This window comes from Erigeron canadensis, chromosome 8 (genome assembly GCF_010389155.1).
Source record: "Erigeron canadensis isolate Cc75 chromosome 8, C_canadensis_v1, whole genome shotgun sequence".
In the NCBI taxonomy this organism is placed as follows: Eukaryota; Viridiplantae; Streptophyta; class Magnoliopsida; order Asterales; family Asteraceae; genus Erigeron; species Erigeron canadensis.
Genome location: NC_057768.1, coordinates 36477954 through 36496033, shown reverse-complemented (window position 1 = coordinate 36496033; position 18080 = coordinate 36477954). Strand labels below are relative to the sequence as shown.

Genomic DNA, 18080 nt, shown 5'->3' with positions numbered 1-18080 from the left:
TTGCCCTAAACCCTTTTCAATAAAGTTAAATATTGATAGTTACGGTTGCTTTCATATAACAACGGACACGTATCATTATACATATAAGCATATACAATTACTAGTGTTTAAACCCGTCCATTAGACGGGTAGTCTCAAAATATATTAATTAAAGCTTTAAAAAATTAGAATTCAACTTTATTAAATAGATAATGTAAAAAAATAGAATACGTAAAAATCTAACACAAAACGATTCAAAGTGTGAACTATTCAAAGTAAACGACATATTTGAAGATTAAATTGTCACAGCTTTTGAAGAACTTCTTTGTAAACGACGTTAATTGTACGATTGGTTGGGCGTCCATCTTCATCACAAATAGATTAGCCAAGTCATATAAAACTCAATTAAAACGAAAACTAAAAACGAAACATACGAAAATTAACTTCATATATATGTTGATTCTAGTTTACCCCTTTTTTTTCAACTATTTAGATTAGCCAAGTCATATAAAACTCAATTAAAACGAAAACTAAAAACGAAACATACGAAAATTAAATTCATATATATGTTGATTCTAGTTTACCCTTTTTTTCCAACTTTAGTTAAATACAAATTGGCAGTTTCATATATTCTATAAAAGTGTAAACAATATAATTTGAAAAAATACATATCAATTCATCAACAAATACCATCTCGAACGTTTTGATTTTCTTCGGGTTGTTCCACTCCGGAACAGTCCATACATGCACAACACGGAGGCGTAGATGATGGTTAACATGTGTTGGTTTAAGCTCTTTAAGATGAACTAATGTGGTTTTATTTTTTGTTGTTGAAGGAGAATCCATAACGAACCTATAATGGACAACAAACTAAGTTAAAATCAGTAATAGTAACAATAATAATTATTAATATGAAGAAATCTTTATATAAATTATATGAACAAAAGTCGGATGTAACTTATAAGTTGAAGAAAAAAGCATACAAAGACTCAAGTTCATAATATTGATTAATATGAAATTTTAATATGAATTAAAGAAACCATGGTAGTCCAACCTATAAAGTCGAACTTTCATATAAACTTACAAAAAACCCTACCAGTACTCAAGTTTATAATAATGATTATGAAATTATAATATGAATTAGAAAAACCATGGTAGTCCAACTTACCTTGATAGAAGAACAATAGTCAAATGTTTTTTTCTCTTGAACAAAAAAAAAAGAGAACGTAAATTTCTTTTTGTGCGATAGAATTTTTTGTGCGATAACTATTTAATTTTTTGTGCGATAACTATTTGGGGTTTTTTGGGTTTATATGTATTTATAGATATAGATAAAAATAATAAAGTTTTTTTAATTAAAAATAATAAAAGGGGTCGGTCATATATAATAGATTAAATATGTTAAAAAAAACAGAGGATTAATGAGAAGAGAGTATTAGACTCAAGGAGGGAGATTATGAGTGTCAAGTGTACCCTCAATCCCCTCTTTTAGTTATATTATAGATTAGTTTATTGGATACATATATAATTAATTTTATGTTAACATTAACTAGTCTTTAAACTCGAAACATAGAGACAATTTATGATAACAATCATGAAATGATAGTGAATTTCTCAACTAATTGATAGGATATTGTCAGAGGTCTATACGAGTATACGACTATACCTCTTAACTAGTTAATCAACCCGCATATTATGCGGGCTTTTGAATAAAGATGTTAAAACTACATTTTGTTTAAAAATCGTAACATATTTTGATACAAATTTATTTCACACTTTAATATAAACCTTCCATGATAATTTATTAAGGGAGTGCCTATTTACACACCGTTTACTGTTCATCCACACACCGCTCATACGCCCGTTTCATGTATAACTCCCCGTTTTAGTGTCCAAAACGCCCTGTATAAAGTAAAATGGGGGGAAAAACGGTGTTTAAATAACTCTACATTGTTGCACTGACATGTCAGAGCCTAACACCTCAATTTCAACATATATTAAAAAAGTAATACGGATCGTTACATTTTAAAACGGTGGATATTTTATTTTTTAACAAAAGTTTTCACTATTTATCACTTATGGTCCCTCTTTCTTAATATTTTTTAATATCAATCACTTACCATCCCCACGTTAACCCCATCAATAGGTGTCCCATAATTAACCATATACTATAAAACGGAGAGTATTTTACCTGGCTAATATAATACGTTCCGTATTAGATAAATGACATAAAAAGTAAATCAATAGATGTCTCATTATTATCCATATATTATAAAACGGATAATATTTATGGTTGCTAGTCCATATTATATAAAACGACATAAAAAGTAACATTTTTTATATATAAAAAAAAATTAAATAAATTTGATATGCTACGGGTCAATATGCTTCTCAAATGGGCCTATTGGGCCTTATGGGCCAAATTATGTTTATCATTTGTATAAATTGGTCAAATAGGTTGTATATGCACATCTTTTACTCGAATGGGCCTAGTGGGCCTTCACACTCGTTTGATATCTCATAGGCCTATTGGGCCTACATACTTGTTTCATATCTCATGTGAGCCGTGTGTATGTATATATGGATATATGTATGTAATTTCCAAAATATCCACATCGTTTGATAACTCATGGGCCAAATGGGTTGTATGTGCTTGTTTTTCACTCGAATCGGCCTATTGGGCCAAATTATATTCATCATTTGTAGAAACAGGTCAAATGGATTATATGTGCTCGTCTTTACTACTTAAGGGCCTATTGGGCCTACATACTCGTTTCATATCTCATGTTAGTCGTGTGTATGTATATATGGATATAAGTATGTAAATTCAAAAGATCCACATCGTTTGATATCTCATGGGCCAAATGGGTTGTATGTGCTTGACTTTCACTCGAATGGGCTAAGTGAGCCAAATTATGTTTATCATTTATATAAATGGGTCAAATAGGTTGTATATGCACCATCTTTTACTCGAATGGGCCTAGTGGGCCTTCGCACTCATTTGATATCTCATAGGCCTATTGGGCCTTCACCTCCAGGTTGATGTACGAGCAGGGCACACTACCGTGGCAGGGACCGGAGCCGTTGGGCATGCCAGCGCCATTTCCAGGAGTACGGATTGAGTAGGTGCCTGTGAGGCCTCAGCACGATAGAGATGCCGGCCATCAGGTGGACCCCCCCACCATATCGCCCGCGACGCTACTATTAGGTTGCCCAACTCCCTGAAGACACCACACGTGAGCTTCAGCATCTAGCATCTCGACTCGGGAGTGTGGAGCACGTTGTGGTTAGTCTGGAGCAGATGATGACCACGACACATGCTCGTATACTATGGATGTGTCGTTTACTAGCCCCGGGGCCAGATGGTCCATACCCGATGACACCACCTCCCAGTCCTCGTGCTACTACTGCTCCATCACATACTGTTGGTCCCACTCCTCCCCCAAATATGCCTACTCCTCCCTCAGATATGCCTACTTTTGTTGCTTCACCGTCGGGTTTTCCTACTCTTAGTTCTCCATTTCTTTATCAGGCTTATGATGATCCACCTGCGACTACTACTGCTCCACCTCCGAGTCCTGGGCATATTGTTCCACCTCAGTCTTCTACTTTTGTGAGTAGTCCTACTCTCAGTGATCTACCGACTCCCTATGCTCCACCCGGTTTTGAGCCTGTTGCTTCACCTGAGGGTTTTGAGCATACTGTTCCACTCAATCCTGATTTTACTACCCCGTCAGAGAGCCCTGGTGATGAACTTGGATGTATTTGATGTTATGCGAACTTTTTAGGACTGTGTTATGAGTATTTTTTAGAAACTATGTGTTTATTATGTAATATTTTGGGTCTTAATGGCTAAGAACAATGACAATGTGTGTATCATGTAATATTTTATGTTTTAATGGCTAGGAAACTATAATGATGGGTGTATTATGTAATATTTTGTGTTTTAATGGTCCGTTTAATATGTGTTTGGTTTATTATTTATGGTTGTGTTTGAAAAATAATTGTGTTAATAAGTTATTTCCCATAAGTGAAAATGTGAAATGCGGTAAAATTCTTTTAAGATATACATTCATTATGTCAAATGTATCAGTTGATACAGGGGATTGTCAGGAGGTGAATACCTTATGCCGTGAGGTTAGAAAGAGTTTTTTATGTTACTATATCAAGTACTTTACAATTATTAAAATTTTTTTAAAAAAACTTAAACTAAACTTATATAATAAATGTATCAGTTAATACAAAGAGATTTTTATGTTAACATATCATGTATTTTACAATTATTAAATTTTTTTTTAAAAAAAACTTATAATTAGCTTTGTATCATCTACACGCTCATATCAACGATTTCGTACATTATTAAGGAAATTAAAGGAAAAAACTAAATTTCACCGTTATACAAATTTATAATAAGCTTTTCAACTAATTAAAATACCCCGTTTTACAGCATATGGATAATGCAAGACACCTATTGATGGAAAATTAAACGGAGTTAAAAGAGGTGACAGTTATGTTACACTTTTAGTATAGTAAGGATAGATAATACAAAATCTTAACAAAGAAGGGTAATAAGTGATAATTCCTTGAAAATATAGGGGAACTTTATGTATTTGACTCATTTATATAAAACTCGCCGTTTTAAATCATATCCACCATATTGTTGATTATGACGTGTCAATCTCTGACATGTCAGTGCAACAATGCAAAGTTATTTACTCACCGTTTTTTACCCCGTTTTACTTCATACGGACCGTTTTCATCACCAAAACGGGGAGTACTACATAAAACAAGCCGTATGACCGGTGTGTAGATCAACAGTTGCCGGTGTGTAAGTAGTAGCACCCATTATTAAAAATATTTTAAAGTCATAATATCTTAAAATAAGTTTTTATTTTTCTTTTTTATTTTGTCAACTTTTAGATTTAAAATTTTTGATGTCATAAAAATATCAAGATTATACATTAAGAAGTGTTTTTTAAAATAAAATAACATCATACAACTTTATTTTAATAATATAAGAGAAGAGATATTCACGAATAATTTATACTTTTAAAAAAACAATAACTTATACGCTTGTTTATAATCAACAGGCCATTTCGTAAATAATTAAAATGATTACACTAATTAAAGATTTGGTATTTAGATTACGTAGTACTGATGAACTTGACTATCACGGACGAAACATATCTTAGCATCCAATATAGATGGAAAATGGAAACTGGATTTATTAGATGACTTTAGTTTTGAGATAAATAGATAATCTAGTGGACGTTGGATACACATATTTGAACTTATCGAGAACTACAAGAAACCAAACCACAACAACAATAATTCAACATTTTAGACAAAGACTTTTATGAAATGCATAGACATGTGACGGGTCAACCTAATGCGAACACCATGTTAAAAAGTAGTGAATTAACCGTTACCTATATTAAGTTGCTTTCAAGTCCTATTATTAGTTTACTAAGTACAATTATCGTATCTGTACGTGTCATATAAAATCTTCTTTAATGGCCAATGTTATGATGCGTGTGGTGTTATGACCAATCTTTCAGGCTCAAAGGTCATGGTGAAAACAGCGAAAATTTGTTTTTGTTTTGATTTGTTTAACCCAAAAGCTCTATGATATATTGATATACCTGACTTTACTCATAAAAGAATATCATTTGTATTTTTTTCTTAAGTATATATTCATTCCACGAATCAATTCAAAAAATAAATTCAATATAACTCTATAAATATAATATGTGCAAGTTATTACCGCTAAAAACATTATTTGATTTGCATTATAATTGTGGTTTGAAAGTTTGAAAATATTAAAATAAATGTTGCTTTGTTGTTTAAAATAAAACCTTTTTCGGTATCAAAGTTAGTTTTGGATGTGTAGTTTATAATTAAATAATATATTGTGACTGTTCATATAATTATAATACTCCGTAATAGTTTTTATTCTTTAAAAGTTTTCCTATCTCAAAAATCATAAAATTCCAACATTATTATAAGCGGATAATAAGCTAATATTTTATAGTAATGGAGGGAACCCTAACCCCGATATTGCAATTGGATACCCATTGACACACCTTGTATGAGCCATATGATGCCGGTAAAATACCTCTATCCTAATCCCAAATGATCTGGGCACCTCGAAGCTAATATTTTATAATATATAAAACAGTTTCTAAACTTTAACTTCCATAAAATTACTAAAACAACTTAATATATATATATATATACTAGCTATAGTACCCGCGCGTTGCCGCGGGATATGCTTTCTACACGAAAAAAGTAAAATCGTAACCATGTGAAAGTTATTTAATGAAAACATGAGAATCCCAAAATTCAGTGTCAAGAAAATAAAAACGAAAACTTTGATGTGGGGCAAATTTAAAAACGCTATGTATATAAAAAGACGAATAAAAATAGTCAAAACCAAATTTTCAAAAGTAAAATCGTAACCAGGTGAAAGTTATTTGATGAAAACATGAGAATCCAAAAATTTAGTATCAAAAAATAAAATCAAAAACTTTAATGTGGGGCAAAAGTTGAAAAATAGAAAACTTGTATAGTTGTACGTTCCACACATAACGTACTTGTAAATTCATATAGCTTTTTAGTATATTATAAATGAGAATCCAAACATTTAGTGTCAAGAAAATAAAAATGAAAACTTTGATGTGGGACAAATTTAAAAACGTTATATATAAAAAAAATGGATGAAAATAGTTAAAACCAAATGTTTAAAAAGTAAAATCGTAACCATGTGAAAGTTATTTGATGAAAACATGAGAACCCAAAAAATTCAGTGTCAAGAAAATAAAAACGAAAACTTTAATACAGGGCAAAAGTTAAATAATAGAAAGTTTAGGAGGTTAAAATGAAAATGGTAAAACTTATTATGTTGCTATAATAGTTTGTACATTCTACGCATAACGTTAAAGCTTGTACATTCCATGCATAAAGTACTTAAATGAAAATAATCAAAAACCAAATGTTTATAAGTAAACCCGTAACTACGTGAAAGTTGTTTGATAAAAACATGAGAACCTAAAAATTTAGTGTCATCAAAAGTCGAAAATGAAAGCGAAAACTTTGATGTGGGGTAAAAAAGTTAAAAAATTGAAATTTTAGGGGTTAAAACAAAATTTGGTTAAGTTTTAGGGGTTTAAAACGAAATTTAGTTGAAAATAGTATTTACTTTAAAGGCTTGTACATTTCACGCATAAAGTACTTGTACATGTACATAGGTTTTTAGTATATATATATAATATATATATATATATATATATACTTCTATATCTATACTTCTATACTACTATATAAATATTATACCCCTATGTTGAAAAGTTTACAATTTCAGGACATGCGAAATCACCATTTTACTCTTAATTAATTAAATTACACAATCATTCCATAATCTTTTAAAAGATATATTCACTATCCCTAATTTCAAATATCTTTATATCAATTTCCTACACCACTTAACGCTGACGCCATCACCATCCGTCGACGCCATCACATCGCAACTAATGTCATCGCCGCCGCATTGCCCGGGTACCATGCTCGTATATATATATATATATATTACAATGAAAATGATCAATCATGATAATCTCTAGGCACGATATAAAAAGCCCTACTTGTTATTCATTTCATCAACTATAAGAAAGAATTTGATCTTAATAAAACCAATATATCGGGATTGTTTGGCACGCAAACTTCAAGTTGAAATTTTGATTAGAGGCTTTGAGCTAGAGCTAGAATTTGGGACTGAATCTAGGAGCATGAGTTTTTTTTCTCTCTCTTTTTTTTTTTCAATCCTTATAATACGAACTTTTTTTTAAAATCTTTTTAGAGCTCGAGCATTTTAAATCAAGTACTATCATTTTAAAAGAAGCTAGTATTTAAAGATGATAGACTTTTAAACTCCAACCAAAAAGTCTCATCATGAATTCTTTACTAGAACTATAAACGTACATAATAATTAAAGCATAATCATTAAAACCATTGCTAAAAGAAGAGAAACACAAATACTAGGCACATAAGTAGATTATTTAATACTCTACCAAACATCAAATTTGTTCAACACTTGATCGATTTTTTTCTCTTAATTCATTAGGTAACGTCACATAAACGACCATTATGTTAGTTTATAAGTATTTATTTTAACATTTAATATTTGGACGTATGGTAACATGCAAACTAGACCAGGAAAGTTAAAAAAAAAACTCAACTACATAATTCAAAAAAAAAAAAAATCTCACCTAGACTTGTCACTCCAATGAATCAAACATAAGACTTATGGATAAAACTAGAGAAGCCTCCGTTTTTAACTAAATTTTGCCAATTTATTTATTAGTAAACTGTTTATAAATGTAAATTTTTTAAATTTTTTCTAATGTAAATCAATAATGTTGGTCGAGTTACACAATGACAAAGTGTTACATTGTTACCAACTTACCATTGGAAGAATTTTTGGTTGGGCTTTAGCGATACTTTGGGCCGGCCTGAAATCAAAAACTCACAACGACTATAAAAATAAGATATCTTTATATTAACTATCAAGGACATGATAGTAAATCACAATAAACACGTCAACATTAAATTCAAAGCACAACGGTCCTTTTTCAAAAATTGTTTTTTAAGGGGATAAAAGCTAAAAGGCTAAAATACAAAGGTATTTGACTATTTTCTGTATTTTCATTATCCACCCTGTTATACGGACTATCAAGAAGTTTTTTTTTATTGTAAACATTGTTTAATTAACTTTTAAAATTTATCCAAATATTTATGTCGTATCTTTTTCATTTCTAATTGATAAACTTGAAGGCATGAGTAGGCCATGCTTAATTTGGTATGACATATTTAAACATACATTTAAGAATTTGTGTGTATATTTAACCTGTCTTTAGCTATTATTGTAGAAGATAAACTTTGTTTTTGTTCATTGTACATAAGTAACCTGCTAAATTGAACGAAACGTGTAAATAATCTGCTAAATGCTAATATTTGTGGTGCCACATTAGTCACCGACCGATTTCTTACACTATTTGTTTGGTTTTAAGATAAACTTACATACAATGAACCAAAACAGAGTTTATTTCCTACAATAGTAGCAGAAAACAAGTTACATACACACACATATTCTTTTTTCTTTAAACATATTGTGTATTTGATCTAACACTATGTTCTTGATTTTTTTTTAGGTAGGAAAATAAATTAATCCAAATGATTTTTGTATGAATTGAGTTCTTGAGTTTTTTTTTAATGATATAAAGGAAATGAATTGATATGATTTGAAATGATTTTTTAGTTGTTTTTTGTTTTAAAAATTTTCCTCCCATATTTGGGATGATTTGAAAGGATTATATCTCTTATTTTCTCATTTCATTATTTCAATTTTTTTCCTTTAAAATATAACTCAAGAACATAGTGTAAGAGTATTTGTAATGTTACACACCACCACACTAGATGGTGGGACCATATTAGCGCCACATCAGCACCAAATAACATCACTCAATAATTACATAATATCCGTAACAATAAGTACATCACACGATATTTTTATGTTATCAAAAACATTTAAAATATAACACATATAATTTATTATCAAAAACATAACAAATTTAAAAAACTAAAATAAAAGCTTTATTCAAATTGATAAAAAAAGAAAAAAAATTACAATATCTGTAAATAAAATACTACCAAAAAATGTATACTTCGGTTGTAATATGACTTGATCAAAATACATAATAACATAATTTAATAAAAACTAAAACAAAATATATAAATAAAGACTTTATTACAATTTATTAAACAATATAATATTATATTAACACCATCTTCCGAGTATTGTCACATTTCTAGTATACACACACATATTTACTCTTTGAAAATTTGTATCCATACATACAATTATAATGGGGTAATAAATTATAGGGAAAAATCCATAAAAGGGTAACATTTTTATCCAAAATTTATAATAAGGGAAACCCATTTTGTTTTCGTCTATTAAAAGGATTATATTTCTAAAAAGTTCTCAATAAAGGTAATATCGTTAGCTTTTATCGTTAGTCAAACGTTAAGTACTACGTAGATTGTCACGTCACTAAAATATATAAAATATATTTTTATATTCTTTCCCAAAAGTATGTTTCTTTTCCATTATCTAGATTTTCAATCTAATAATACATACATTCTTCAAATGAACTTCTCTCAACCATCCATCCAAATTCATTTAATTGTTAATCTTTTCATCTTTTGGTTGTAAATTTTACTTTCAATCATAATATTCTTTGAAATTAAAATCCATGACGCACAATCACCACTCCCGTTCATCGCCATCCGCCGTCCCCATTTTCGCACTGCCACCGTACATTCCAAATTTGTACCATCTCTCTCATATATCAACACCACCACCGTACATTCACCACTTACCTTTACCACAAGCAAGTCGAGCAGCCTTCACTTTACCATCGCCGCCACCAGCCTTCAACTCAGCCACCATGTGAGAGCTATTCTGACTGACCTATGAGATGAGACTAATTTTACATTGGCGGAGGTTATTTTGGCTACCCCAAGTTTATTTCTAAGAGCAAATTACAATATCTATAAATAAAAATTCATAAATTTATAATACATAAATATGTATATGTATATATATAATGATTTTGTTTTAGTTTGATTCTCATCATGGTAATTAGAAAATTTTATGTTATGGTGTTTTGGTGTTTTTTTGTTTGTACACATAAGTGGAAAAATGAGAAGATCTAGAATAATTTGATGATGATAATTTTTCGATGATTTTACCTGTCATGGAGTCTATTTTGAAAACATTTTTATGGGTAAAAGAAAGCTTGGTGTTGATGAAGATAGATGGAGATGCAAGTATATATGCATACTACATATACATAGTATATACAGGTCAGATGCATACGTGGATTCTTTTAATGAGATGGCACGATAATGTAAGATTTAACGGACGACTAACGATGAAAATTAACGACATTACCTTTATTGGAATTTTTTTAAAAATGAAATCCTTTTAATAGACGAAACCTAAATAGGTTCCCCTTATTAGGAATTTTGGATAAAAATGTTACCTTTTTATGCATTTTTCCCTAAATTATAAATTAGAAAATGGAGTGAACAAACTACAACCCAATCACTCCACTATTTTTCAAGCGTCGACCAAACGATTTCGACAAGTCCACATGCAAACGACACCAACCTTGTAATGGGAAGACCCAATGACGCCGAGGTCGCTCCCTTCCACCCTGTCGACTCAACCTCCATTAAGAACCCTCTAACCGCTTCTTGTAAAAATACACACAAATAACACGTACACTAATAACTATAACCTCAAAAGTTACTCATACTATTTTAAGTAATAACCAAAAGTTGATGATATTAATAAAGATTCTATTAACATAAATGATACCTTGTATATAAAAAGAAAAAAGTGAGCGTGTGTCGGTTAGACACCAAATTTAAGCAAAAACCTTTTATTTATTAATCTTTTAATATTTTAAATGAATGATTGAGTGTCATTCTTATGTATTAAAAAATAAAACATGGAAGATATTTTTTCATATATTTAACAGTCTTATATTTAATTTCTCGTATAAAAACTAAACTACAAAAACACAATTTTTTATATATCTATATGTTACATACGGTACATTATACCTTCTGAGCAAAACCAAAAAATAGGTTAAATACGCTGAAGACATTTCAGATTCTTTTTTTATCCTTTTCATTTCTGTTTCTTAATTTCTTCCCCCACTTTTCAAATTCAAACTCAAAAACGCTCCTCAGCGCACACACACACATACACACACTGAAATCATTTTTATCAATTCGACACAAATAATTATGAAATCATCAAACTCGGAGATCTCAAGACACAGATCGTCATCCTCATCTGGAAATCTTTCGATTTCATCTCTTCGAAAACTACTTCCTAAATCTGGATCTAATAAACATAAGATGAGTCCAAACCCTAAGCTATCTAGATTCAACTCTGAAAACGTTTCACCTAACGTTCAGCTCGACGAACAGCCTTCCGTTGTGAAGGAACCGATCTCGGTTTCTGAAACTAATCAAATTCAAGACGTTGCTTTCCCTGCAGATCCACATGTTAAGGTTTAATTCCAAAAATCTGAAATTATATAATATATTTATATATTTGCATTATTTTATGTACTTATAGAAGTTATAATTGAAATAAAAAGTTTGAGATTTGACCAAATTGTTTGATATTAGGTTATAGCAAGGATTAGACCTCCTAATTCTCATGAGAGGGGGGATTATACAGTCAGGAAACTTTCTGAGGATTCGGTATCCGTTGGGGATCGGAAGTTTACTTTGGATGCAGTTCTCGATTCGAAGTCTACTCAGGTCTGTACAATTGCTGATTTTTTTTATTTTTTTTATAATGATTCGTTAATTGTGTTATTTTTAATTTGTGCTTGATACACTATAGTATATGGTATTGGATTTTGATTAATTATATGAATGAGTGATCTGTTTATATTAGTTTTTGATGAGTGTTCGGAATTGCGTTTTGGGGGAGCTTATCGGATGTGCATCATTAGAAAATAGAGTTTGGCCAACCATTAGAAAATAGTGCATTTGTTATGGTTTTGAATATATCTGTGTATTGTAAGATAAAAATGTACAGATATATAACTTACAAGATACCGTTTGAGAGTGAGAGATAACATGTTTTTGGTGCTTGTTTCTTAATTGGTTAACTGATGAGTACAGAAGAATTGCTGAAATCTTAAGCTGTTTGGTGTTATAATAGGAGGATGCATTTCAAGCGATCGGTGTATCCATGGTAAAGAGTGCGATGGCGGGTTTCAACACATCGATCTTAACTTACGGCCAGGTATTCATATGCATTTGAGTATTTGACCATTTCGTAACACTGAAAAACTTTTTAGTTGGACATATCTCTAATGGTTGTTAATGTTCTTTGCAGACTGGAAGTGGGAAAACTTACACATTGTGGGGTCCACCAAGCGCAATGGTTGAAGATCAATCAGCCAGTGGTAATCAAGGGATCGTTCCCCGCATCTTCCAGATGCTGTTTTCTGAAATTCAACGAGTAAGCAATCGTACCTTCATTATTGTTTTGTTCAGAAAAAGGTATAGTAATAATGATGATTGATATTGTGATACTCATTGCAGGTACAAGACCAAGCAGAAGGGAAACAAATTAATTATCAGTGTCGTTGTTCTTTTCTCGAGGTTGGTTCTTTGTGGCTGCTTTTATCTGTCTTGTTCTTTTAGTTTCATTTCTAGATGATAAGCTTGATGTCAATGAATTTTCTTTGCAGATATACAATGAGCAAATTGGTGATTTGCTGGATCCAACACAGAGAAATCTAGAGGTGGATATTACTTTCTTAATTTTGGTGTACTGATGCATGTTACTCAACTTCTTGTATTCTGTCTACTTTTTGTTTGTGATTATAATGCAACAATCTACATTCTTGCAGATAAAAGATGATGCTAAACATGGGTTTTATGTTGAAAATCTGAGTGAGGAATACGTGACCGGCTACGAGGATGTTACTCAAATTTTGATCAAGGTAAGCTGCAAAATTAATCTTTGATCTGGATCAAGTTGTTGGTCTTTCACTCATTATAATTTAAGGTTACTGGTGTTTCTTTAAACTATGATAAGTATTTGACTTCATCTAAATTGCTTGTTATGCAGGGACTCTCCAATAAAAAGGTTGGAGCAACAAGCATAAACTCTAAAAGTTCAAGATCTCATATTGTGTTTACATGCGTCATAGAGTCTTGGTGCAAGGTAATATGAATGTTAATAGTGAATTGGCTTCTTGTTATCTATGTATGATGATATTTAATTGAACTTAAATTATTTGAAGGGACCATCCAATCGCCTTCTAAACATGCGTTGTTACAAGCGTCTGAGTTATCCTATTTGATGCTTTTATATGTATTAAGTGTCTGAATCTTTGCCATCAAACTGTAATTTATCAGGGTACCGCTTCAAAGCATTTTGGTAGTTCCAAAACAAGCAGGATTACCCTTGTGGATCTAGCTGGACTCGAGAAGAACAAAGCCAATGATGCTGGCAGAGAGTGTGTCAGGGAAGGAGAGTTTGTGAGAAAGTCCATATCACAACTTGGGTATGTAATATTTAGGACTCCCTCTCCTTTCTCAATTTTTATGATATTACGGAACTTTCAGCGTTTCTTTAATATTACAACTTTATATATACTTAGTATCTCAATTATAACTTTAGCATAATTACCCATTTTACATTGTGCAGAAACTTGGTTAACTTGCTTGCTGGGACAAACCAGACTGAACAAGCTAAGGACATCCCCTATAACAGTTCCTGTCTGACACATTTGCTGAGAGAATCACTAGGGGGAAACTCAAAGCTTACTGTTATATGTGCCATCTCCCCAGATGACAAGTACGTTCACTAGCCCTTTATCCCATATCATTAAATTGATCTTTCAGGTGCTCTTTGAATGCCTACTGAGATAAAAAAAGATGGCATGAGTTAATTGTGTTAAATTATGGGATGCAAACACTCACTTGTATCACTTTCTTGGAAATATAGGTGTTCTGGTGAAACAATTAGCACACTTAGATTTGGACACCGGGCAAAACTGATACACAATAATCCAGTCGTAAATGAAATAACTGAAGATGATGTGAATGACCTCAGTGATCAAATTCGTGTACTGAAGGTATAGTGTTGTTATCTACATAATAAGATATCTACTTTTGGTTTGTTTAATAATGAGTAAATGGGGTTTCAATGTTATCATTCCAGGAAGAGCTGATAAGAGCAAAAACGGATGCTAGTTACTCCATTGGATCTAACACGAATTATAAAAATGGAAGTGTACGCCAAAGCTTGAATCTTTTGAGAGTAAGCCTTAATCGTTCATTGATCCTCCCACAAATAGACACTGATGTGAAGGAAGAAGTGAATATTGATGAACATGATGTTAGAGACTTGCGTCTCCAGCTTGATATGTTAGATACTTCATGTGATGAGGAAGTTCAAGAAACCTCTGAAAGCAGAGGCACACGCTTTTTCTCAATGGGTGGTGACGGTGACTTAGCAAGTGAACAATATGCAAGTTGTCAGGAAGAAAGCGAAAATGAAGTTGATTCAGAAGAACCTGAAATCGACCTTAATATTCATAATACAGTTGCATCTACAAATGCTCTTGATAGTCTTTTCATCAGTGCAGGCAGGCCTTCTGATGCATTCAGTGGTCCTATACTATCCGAATCCCCAAAAGTTGGGAATGTTATACAAAAAAGCATGGTTTTTTCATCAAGTCATTTGTCAACCGGTCAGTATAATGTGGCGGACAGTTTGAAGTTCAGCTCAAATGCATCACATGAACCAGTAAAAATTAGTGATCAAATCAGATCCTCCTTACGATCAAGCAAATTATTTGGAGGTCCCACTGAATCTCTGGCTGCTAGCCTTCAAAGAGGTCTAGATATTATTGACAACCATCAGCGGAACTCTGTCTTAAATAAGTCATTGGTTGCCTTATCGTTTGATCACTTGGCCACCAACACAAAGGATGCATCTGTTCAAACATCTACAGATGGGTCATCAAAGAGCACATATATCTGTTCTTCTTGCCAGCAAAGAACTTCTAGCGATGTCCAAGATAGCTTTAAGACATGGATTGTAGGAAAGAATATTCCAGAAAACTCAAATGAAGTAAGCATAAATTTTTTACTAATGCATTTTGATTATTTTTTGAAGTGTGCATTATTAAATATAAATTGTATTCTGTGTCAGGTTTCTGCAGAAACCATGAAGAAAATGAAAGATCTTGAAAATCTATGCACAGAACAAGCAGCAGAGATTGAGAAGTTGAATAATTTGGTGAGATTTTTAAAAAAAATATGTTTTCAACTTTCAAGCAACCTAATACAATATTCAGGAATTCTAATTCTTAGCTTCATCTTCCAGGTATTGCAATACAAACAAGAGAAAGAAAGTGAAAGATCACCACTTGATGAGCTCAGAAATGGGAATGTATCACGTAACACTGAAGCAAAGGTCAGTTTACTGCTCATTAAATTGTTAAATACAACATGTTTAGCGGTTCAGATTTTACTCTCATTGCTCTAAACACTACGCTTATGATATTTGTACAGCTTCTAAGATGGAATGAAGAAGCGGAGCTCATAAAAGAAAAATGTGAAATAAGTCAGGATTACCAAACCATGCCTTTTGATACTACTGAAAAGGAATCACTTCTCCAAGAAATCAAAATGTTAAGAAGCAAACTTCAGTCACCTTCAGAACTCTCCACAAACAAATCAATGGATAGGTTAAGATCATCCTCTCTTTTGTCACAATCCCTCCAACTAAGAAAAAGCGGTGCATATCTGAAAGGAAATGAAAGTGCTGAAGAACTTCAAAAAGAAAGGGAAAGATGGATGGAAATGGAGAGTGAATGGATTTGTTTGACTGACGAATTAAGAGTCGACCTTGAGGCAAACCGCCGCCGTGCTGAAAAGGTGGAGATGGAGTTAAGATTGGAGAAGAAATGTACCGAAGAATTAGATGATGCACTCATGAGATCCATCCATGGACATGGTAAAATGGTGGAGCATTATGCTGACTTGCAAGAAAAGTACAATGAATTGGCTGAGAAGCATCGGTTAATTTTGGAAGGCATAGCCGAGGTGAAGAGGGCAGCTGCTAAAGCTGGAGCTAAAGGTCATGGTAAGCGGTTTTCAAAGTCTCTAGCTGCAGAACTTTCGGTTTTGAGAGTTGAGAGAGAAAAAGAAAGAGAGCTGTTGAAAAAGGAGAATAGAAGTCTTAAAATTCAACTTAGAGATACAGCTGAAGCTGTTCATGCTGCCGGTGAACTTCTTGTTAGGCTGAGAGAAGCAGAGGAAGCTGCTTCTGTTGCACAGGTACTACTTGCAATATTATGATATGATCCCACATCGGCCAAGTATGGGATTGGTTGGTGGTTTATAAGTCAAGGTGTCCCCTCCTCCTTTGAGCTAGCTTTTGGGAGTGAGTTCTACACCTAGCTTGTGGCATGATACGAGCCTATTATGGGATGGGTTCGTATCATATTATTATTATTACTAGGTTCTATTATAGTTGATATATGTCAATACTTTATACACTACTTTTGACTTTATTCCCATTACCCAACTCGACTTACTTGACCATTTTGCCACATCAACACTTAACGTTTATCTTTCCATATGTGATTTGTGTTCCAAAACAGTCTGAAAAACAATGTTTCAGAAAGTCAATGACTTGCAACACTTTCTGTCAGTTGGCATTTAACATGTTTTTGGTATATTTTTATGCAGGAAAACGTGACTAATATCCAGGAAGAAAATGACAAGTTAAAGAAGCAAGTGGAGAAACAAAAAAGAAAGCACAAGATGGAAATGATTACGATGAAAGAATATCTTGCTGGGAGTCGATTGCCTGACTCTGCATTGAGACCTTTGTACAGGGAAGACTCGGATGTTAAAGCCCATGACAACGATGACGATGATCAGGCTTGGAGGGCCGAATTTGGAGCAATATACCAAGACCATTATTAAGCTCACCGTCGTCTTCATTATTGGAAACAAGGCTCTATTCTCGACTCCAGGAATGCATACTTGCATCATTCTTGTTGGCTTCTCATTTGTTGTCTTTTTCAAGATTATGAACCAGATTTAGATTCATCATTGTTTGTTCTTGGCAACCACCAATAGTGGTTTACAACAGGAGCTTGTTTATTGTTCTGTTACTTTTAAGCAACATGTATTGGATTAATCTTCTGTTTTGATATACATTCATATTGCGATGATGTTTTTAGATATGATCATTTTCATGGTTCCTTTTTTGAAATAAATCACTGGTGTATTTCTATCCGCCAATCTGTATATTATTATGGTGGTGATACATACATGGTTTTAGTGTAAACCATAAAGTGCCGGCCGGATCTTTAATATAAGTGGTGAAATATTCATCGTCCTCAAGTTCATTGAGATTTAGTAACCACTTATGAAAAGCTTTTTAGACTTTTAAGTTACTTTTGTTTTGAAATAGCTCA

At 32.3% G+C, this 18080-nt stretch overlaps 2 protein-coding genes across 2 annotated transcripts; both read left to right on the top strand.

Annotated features, from left to right (window-relative positions):
* Window positions 1-3283: 3283 nt before the first annotated feature.
* LOC122610739 (protein TRACHEARY ELEMENT DIFFERENTIATION-RELATED 7A-like) lies at window positions 3284-3748 on the top strand. Its single transcript, XM_043783700.1, has one exon. It carries the CDS (start codon window positions 3284-3286, stop codon window positions 3746-3748), a length of 465 nt encoding a protein of 154 aa, XP_043639635.1.
* Window positions 3749-11748: 8000 nt separating this feature from the next.
* On the top strand, window positions 11749-17852 carry LOC122609704 (kinesin-like protein KIN-12F). Its single transcript, XM_043782651.1, has 16 exons — window positions 11749-12123; window positions 12244-12378; window positions 12788-12871; window positions 12965-13090; window positions 13174-13233; window positions 13323-13376; window positions 13485-13577; window positions 13706-13801; window positions 13996-14144; window positions 14288-14437; window positions 14588-14717; window positions 14804-15718; window positions 15800-15886; window positions 15974-16063; window positions 16162-16929; window positions 17344-17852. The coding sequence occupies exons 1-16, from the start codon at window positions 11854-11856 to the stop codon at window positions 17581-17583; spliced, it is 3447 nt and encodes a 1148-aa protein (XP_043638586.1). The 5' UTR covers window positions 11749-11853; the 3' UTR covers window positions 17584-17852.
* Window positions 17853-18080: the final 228 nt, after the last annotated feature.